Here is a 6884-nt window from a genome sequence, read left to right on the forward strand (position 1 = left end):
TGTGGCCTATTATGCTAATGAGGTCCTTCTGGGCTTTTTCTACAAAAAAAGCCCTGCAAGTAAGGGAGGCAATAAGCATAGGACAAAAACAGTATTAAGACGTTATGGAATTAGAGTATTGTTGTACAAAAATACAGATTTAAAAGTTCTCTTTATTATAACTCAAGTACTGTACGCTATATGTTTTGACTCTTTGAACCCTGTATTGCATCTTGTTTCTCTGATGAAACAAAAATTTCAAAAAGAAAAAGAAATCAAGATGCCGACTCATAAAATCCCAGAATGAATGTGTTTTGAGGAAAACATCCTTGGGTACATCCACGGGCACACTCATTCATCTCTCTGCCACGCCACTGAGAGGTCAAAGAGGCTCCTACTATGCGAGTACGGCATTTGGCACGTGCCTGTGTTTGGGGACAGCAGGTACTGCTCTTCAGGAGCTTCCGAGGGATCCTAGTGATGTGCTGCCACAGTCACCTTTTGCTCTCTCTGAAGGGGGGTGTTAAGCGGCAACGCCCCAAGCACAAGCCAATCATTCTCCCTGGGCTCTTCCACCAGACCTCATTCATAGGACCCCCATCCTCTGTGCAGGAGAAGAACCTTCAGACTCTGAGTGCATATTGTTCCTATGCCAAACTTCAGGGCCGCCAGCCACTGCTGATGTCCATCGGGAGACACATCGTGGAAAAACCAAAATCTCACCTTCCTTGGAGAGCACACCAGCCACAGTATGGATCCCTCAGTGCTAAACATGATTCACAGTCAGTGTACTGGGAGCATTCGAATATGGGAATCTTGGTCACCTGGAAGAAAGGCAAAGCAGATTGTCCGTTGGCATCTGAGAAACCCAACTGCTTACTGACTGGGGGGGGGGGGAGGAAGAGGTTTTTATATCCCGCTCTACACTACACAAAGGGGCCTCAGAGCGGCTTACAATCGCCTTCCCTTCCTCTCCCCACCACAGGCACCTTGTGAGGTAGGTGGGGCTGAGAGAGCTCTGAGAGAACTGTGACTGACCCGAGGTCACCCAGCTGGCTGCGTGTGGAGGAGGAGTGGGGAATCAAACCCAGTCCTCCAGATTAGAGTCCTGCCACTCTTAACCACTACACCTAACTGGCTCTCAAGAAGAACATCATAAGAACGGCTCTGCTGGATCAGTGACTAACCAGATGCTCAGAGCCCACAGTCAAACAGCAAAGGGATAAAGGACAAAACTAAACCCTGCTTCTGGTCCCCCCCCAAGCACCTGAACATCATGGCTAACAGCTACAGGTGGCCATCTCCTTCATCAGTGTGTCCAACTGTCTTTGCAACTGCCCATCATGACTTCTTATGGCAGTAAGTTCCAAAAGTTAATGCACTACATAAAGAAGTAACTTCTTTCATCCGTCCTCCAGACAAATTATCAAATTTGTATCCAACTTAAGTGTCTGCCCCACTCAGCTCTGTGAGAATTTTCCTCATTAAGAACCGCGGAAGACTCCTTATCGGATCTACTTAAGATAGCCTCTCTGAGACCAACTTCTCCTTTATAGCACAATGAAATAGGAGGGGGTTAGGCGTTTGATCTTTAATCACCAAAACAAGAGGAGAATTTCTTTGAGTTAACGACTATTTGAAACAAGACATAACTCCTTTTATGAGGCAAGAACCTGACAGACATATGCAGATGCTAATTACAGGAAAAAAATACATGCAATAAAAATCAAATCTCCTAACATTTCTCACACTTAGCTAAATACATGAAGTTTAAGGCAAATCGGGTTTTAGTTGACTGGCAGAATGCTCTGGACAGTTCTGAAACCTCACACAAACAGAGCGAGAAAGATACCTCACCTAAAACCTCTAACTGGAAGCCACCAGCAGAAGCCCGATTGGGCACTTTTGTGTGACACTTTTCATAGAGAAGGCGACAGGTACGGAAATAAATCTTTCTAACTTTAGCGTTTGATTGTCCTCTGAACAAAATGACTGCCCCCCAAAAGTGATTATAAAGATCAGCAAACAGGTGCACTTGGAACACACCTGGAAAACACTCATTAATTTCTCAAAGCAAAGTTAAAGCTTGGCACTCCCTCGAGATTGAAAGAGCGATAAATCTACTATTGCTTCCGCTGCACTAATGAACTACCAGGATTAAAGGCAGCCCTATACTTCCCCTGACCAGCTGCTGAACTCTACAACGGTTATGAGAACTAGATAAAAAACATACGATTTAACAGGAACATATATGACATCCTGAGGCTACTACAGAGCAACTTTATTGGATGCCCCTAAATATTAGTGTCTTGGTGGTGGTGGAAAGTGCCATCACGTCACAGCTGACTTACGGGTTGACACTGCCTGCCCCTGCGTCACAACTCTGGTATTCCTTGGTGGTCTCCAGTGTTCCCTCTAAGCTGAGTTAGTGTGAGCTAATCCACGTTTTTTTTAGCCTCCGGCACATGCATTTTTGTCTTCGCTCAGGAAGGAGGGATCCAGAGCAAACTAATTTATGCAGAAGCCAAATCGCTTGCTCACCACATTAATGCCAGTAGCTCACAGAGCAGAATTTTTGCTCACGAGACTCCGCAGCTTAGAGGGAGCACTGGTGGTCTCCCATACAAATACTAGCCAGAGGCAACTCTGCTTAACTTCTGAGAGCCGACAAGACTGGGCTAGCCTGGACTGTCCAGGTCAGGGATACTAGTGTTGGGAGGGAGAGAATGGTCTCTTAACTATGACTATATAACCCCCTGGGATCGATACCACCACCATCCCCAGCCCATCCCCTTGCTTTAAAACCAACAAGACCTGGATTCTTTAGCCTTTCCTCGTAAGGCAGGTGTCCCTACCTCTCGATCGTTTTGGTCTGCCCCCTCCTGCCTCTTTTCCAGCTCCATGATATCCTTTCAGAGGTGGGGAGACCGCAACGCTGCATGGTATTCCAGATGTGGCCACACCCAAGCCATTATAATACCGGATGTTTTGTTTTTGGTTTTTTACCCCCGCTGCCCACTAAGGAACCCCAAGATCTCATTCCCAGCCAGTTCAGACCCTCACGGGTGAACATGTGACGTTAGAGGGGCACAAATAAATCCCTGTAAATGATTCAAAGTCAGCAAAAGATGCACATAGGTGGCTTAAAATATCGAGGGCACAGCATTCAGCTTTGCTGGGTGCAGCATTTATGTCATTAGAGATACCCGACTGTGTGCATTTCCAGCTGCCTCTTCCGACAGCAGAATGGGGAGGAAGAGAGCATCAGTAGGGTGATGCCTACATGGGGGGGGAGGGGGCTGGCGCTGAAAACAGCCAGCGGAGCCTCTCAAGGACTGAGATTCCCCAACGGCTTGGGGGGGGGGGGTGGGCACATGGGTGGAAACCGGTCGGAAAGCTCATAAAACATGATTGCACATTCGAAGAGAATGAATTTATTAAAAAAAAAAACTCTCCAAAAAAGCACTTGAGTCCACAGTGCTTTGAGCATGCATGGAAGCCATACTTCACTTGCATGGTGCCAGCGCACGTGTCAATCTACAGCAGCCCAGAGTGTTTTGTATATTAATGACTACCCTGCAGGCTTTGTGACGCTGAGATATCGCTACCTGCCCCCAAGGGCCTTGGGGAGTGGAAGGTTAGGAGATCAAACTCGATAAAATAAATTAAATGGAAGTGCGGAAAAGAGTCTCTCAACCCTGTCCCATCCCCACTTTACAACTGTGAAATTAAAAGAAGCCTCTTCCTTTTCCATTACTCAAGGGTGTTCCTATGTTCAAGATCCCTGTCAGACAATTAACACTACTGCCCTAAGCTTTGTTTCTTTAGTTATTGGTATGGATTTCTATGCTACTCTGCCCCTAAGGTTCATAGAAGATCATGGTGTTCTAGCAGCATTCGAGTATCTTTCTCTGTACTTCACAGAGTGCTGACAGAGAAATCTCTCTTAACTCAAAACTTGGTTGGACTCTTAAAAAAACAAACTACAAGATCACAAGGATTTCAGCAATTCCAAGTTTTCTCTGGATGGCTGTATTATTTATATGGTTTGGCTGAACTCAATTTTTTGCCATCAGCTTTTAAACCCAACCTTCACAGACTCTTCCTTGGGAATTACTTTTAAAGTTCATTTGTCAGAGGAACCGCTGCTTCTTAATATAACCTGATTGTTTTCAGATTCGCCAAACAGCTTTCCTTCCACCATGGACCCTGATCGTATCAATGTTGCGCTGAAGAAGATCCCACAGAGCTCCTAGTGAGGTTACTCACAACCAAATCTACATAAGATGATAACTTTCAGGCATTTTGATGCTAAGAAGGGCCTTTTGGCCCTCACTCGGTCACTTCTGAATATTGTTAAAGCGAAAAAGAGAGTACTTCTTCATGCAACAAGTGAATTATGGAATTTAATGCCACAGTGATAGGTACTAGCATGCGTGACTTGAAAAGGTATTAGAAATAATTATGGAGAACAAGTCTATCAAAGGCTACTAGCCATGATGACTAAAGGGAAACTCCACAACAAGAGGAAATCAACCTCTGAATCGCAGAGGTATGGGGCAACATCAGTGGAAGACCTGGGCCTCTATGCCTGCTTATTTACCCTAAAGGGCAACTGGCTGTCCACTGTGTGAGACAGGATGGTGGACTGGATGGACCACTGGTCTGATTTAGGAGGACACCACTTGTGTTTTTTGGCTCAATACAGAAAGCAAAAGAAACACAGATTTTGAAATCCAGCATTTCATTTTTTGGAAGCACAGGATATTAAGGCTCTCGATATCATTTGACAAAACACCCTTTGGCCAGAGGCACACAATAACATTCTGGAAAACTGAGAAGTGACTGGAGCGAGGCTTCATTTCCTCAAGACGTGCCTACAGATTTCTTTCATTCCACAACTACCTCTGCTGAGACAGGTCTTTGAAATGGTGGCAATGAAAAGAAGACTGTAGACATTATGAACAGTGATGGTCTTTCAACGATCGCTGTCCTAAATGGCCTTTTCACCAAGTTTATGGAGGATGGGTGGCTGCTGGCTAATCAAAGAAAGCAATCTTGGTTTTCAGAGATATCGGCTTGGATCCAACAGTGTGTCAGGAGAAACATAAATAGACTTAGCATCTTGCAGCACATAATGCTCGCCTCCCTATATATTACAGTGCCCAGAAATTGGCTGCTCACGCTCTTGCAGAAACGCAAGTGGGGGATACAATAAGCTGGAGTGGGTGCAAGCGGCTACCAGTCATTTTCTTGAATTTCCGCTTGCATGATAGTGGAAATTTTGTGCTGGACCCAACCCATAGGGAGCAAGCCTAAGCAGATTTATTCAGACGTTAGGCTTACGGTATTCAATGGCGGCTTACTCGCAGGGAAGTGTCCTTAGGACAGCAGCCTTGTTCACTTATAGATTTCTCTCCCACCTTGTCACCTTCAAAACTCAAGGTGGCTCAGAGGCATAACTTGGTGAGAGCCAACAGAAAGGGCCTTTGTTATCTTCTCCCTCCCTGTCCAGTTTGGTGTAGTGGTTAAGTGTGTGGACTCTAATCTGGGAGAACCGGGTTTGATTCACCACTCCTCCACTTGCACCTGCTGATGTGACCTTGGGTCAGTCACAAGCTCTGGCACAGCTGTCCTTGAAAAAGAGCAGTTTGTGTCAGAGTTCTCTCAGCCCCACCCACCTCACAGGGTGTCTGTTGTGGGGAGGGGAAGGGAAAGCAGTTTGTAAGCCGCTCTGAGACTCCAAGTGAAGGGCGGGGTATAAATCCAATCTCTTCTTCTTCTTCTGTCCTGCAGAATAGCTGGTTGGTGGTAGAGTCTGAGAGGGAGGGGCCAGGTGGAATGAGGGGAGGAGCCTTCTCACACCATCAAATGGCTGGCCAATGACAGTGTTCCCCTCCAGCTCCCAGATGGGGACATGCAACGTGGGGTGAACACCACCATTATGCCGTTTGTCAATGACTCTCCCCGCAAATTTAAAGTTGCATGTTCAAAGGACACGATGCTGAGCTAGATGGTCAACTGCCTCGGCCAATGCTATTTTATGCCCACGTGCTCAATCACAAGACTTTACTTAATTTGTGTACTTTGTCTGGGCTGCAGACACCCAGAAAAGGGTGAGCTCCTGTAGGGACTGGAGCATGTGTGTGTGTGTGTGTGGGGGGGGTGTTTCTCTTTACAGGTCTACCCAGCCCTTTGACCTCTGGAGCTCCAGAGCTGCCATCTGCAGCTGACAGACAGCCAAGCACTCTCCCCAAGGAGAGTCATTTGCTTTCCCTGCGCCCCCAAGTTCAGTGCCCTAAAGCCAGAGGCTCTCACCATTGACTGAGTCATGACATACAAATGCTTCTTGGACTGGTCGAAGAGTAGGTCTCCACTCACTGCGCTGTTTGGCTGGATCACCAGAGAAGCGTACAGGTCGGCGTGCCCCATCGATCCCAAGTAAGCCTGCAGGACAGGGAATCAAAATGGGCAGGGATTAGTATTGGGGTGGGCAGGAGGGAGAGGGGGGCTATACCCTGCCTGCCCAAGCTCCGTGATGTAATAAAGGGGTCTAGATGTCTAAGTTTTACATTCTGAGGCCAGAGATTCAAAATAAATGATGTGATGTGAAGCGCTTCCCATTCAGAGATTCAAAATAAATGATGTGATGTGGGAGACGTCTCTATCTATGAAGCCCTTCCCACGCAATCAGGCTAAATCTCAATTGCATTTTCGTTTGAAAAGGGAAGCTCCCACGGAGTAACATCACTGCAGTACCCTGCCTCAGGTGAAGGTGGCGCATGAATCTGGCTAAGGAGGGGGGGAGAGAGAGAGAGAGAGAGAGAGTGTTATGCGTAAACTTATGAAGCTGCCTTGTACGAAGCCAGGCCATCGGTCTAACTAGCTGAGAACTGTTGACTCTG

At 46.7% G+C, this 6884-nt stretch overlaps 1 protein-coding gene across 1 annotated transcript in view; it reads right to left on the minus strand.

The window, feature by feature from the left end:
- Positions 1-6884, minus strand: part of LOC107113404 (plexin-B1-like) — a 122855-nt gene that overhangs the window by 56909 nt on the left and 59062 nt on the right. Inside the window, 2 exon segments of the mRNA XM_015414766.1 lie at positions 703-803; positions 6298-6426. Of these exon segments, the coding sequence (XP_015270252.1) occupies positions 703-803; positions 6298-6426 (230 nt within the window).

Source organism: Gekko japonicus, unplaced genomic scaffold (assembly GCF_001447785.1).
Source record: "Gekko japonicus isolate JY-2015 unplaced genomic scaffold, Gekko_japonicus_V1.1 scaffold204, whole genome shotgun sequence".
NCBI classification, from domain to species: domain Eukaryota; kingdom Metazoa; phylum Chordata; class Lepidosauria; order Squamata; family Gekkonidae; genus Gekko; species Gekko japonicus.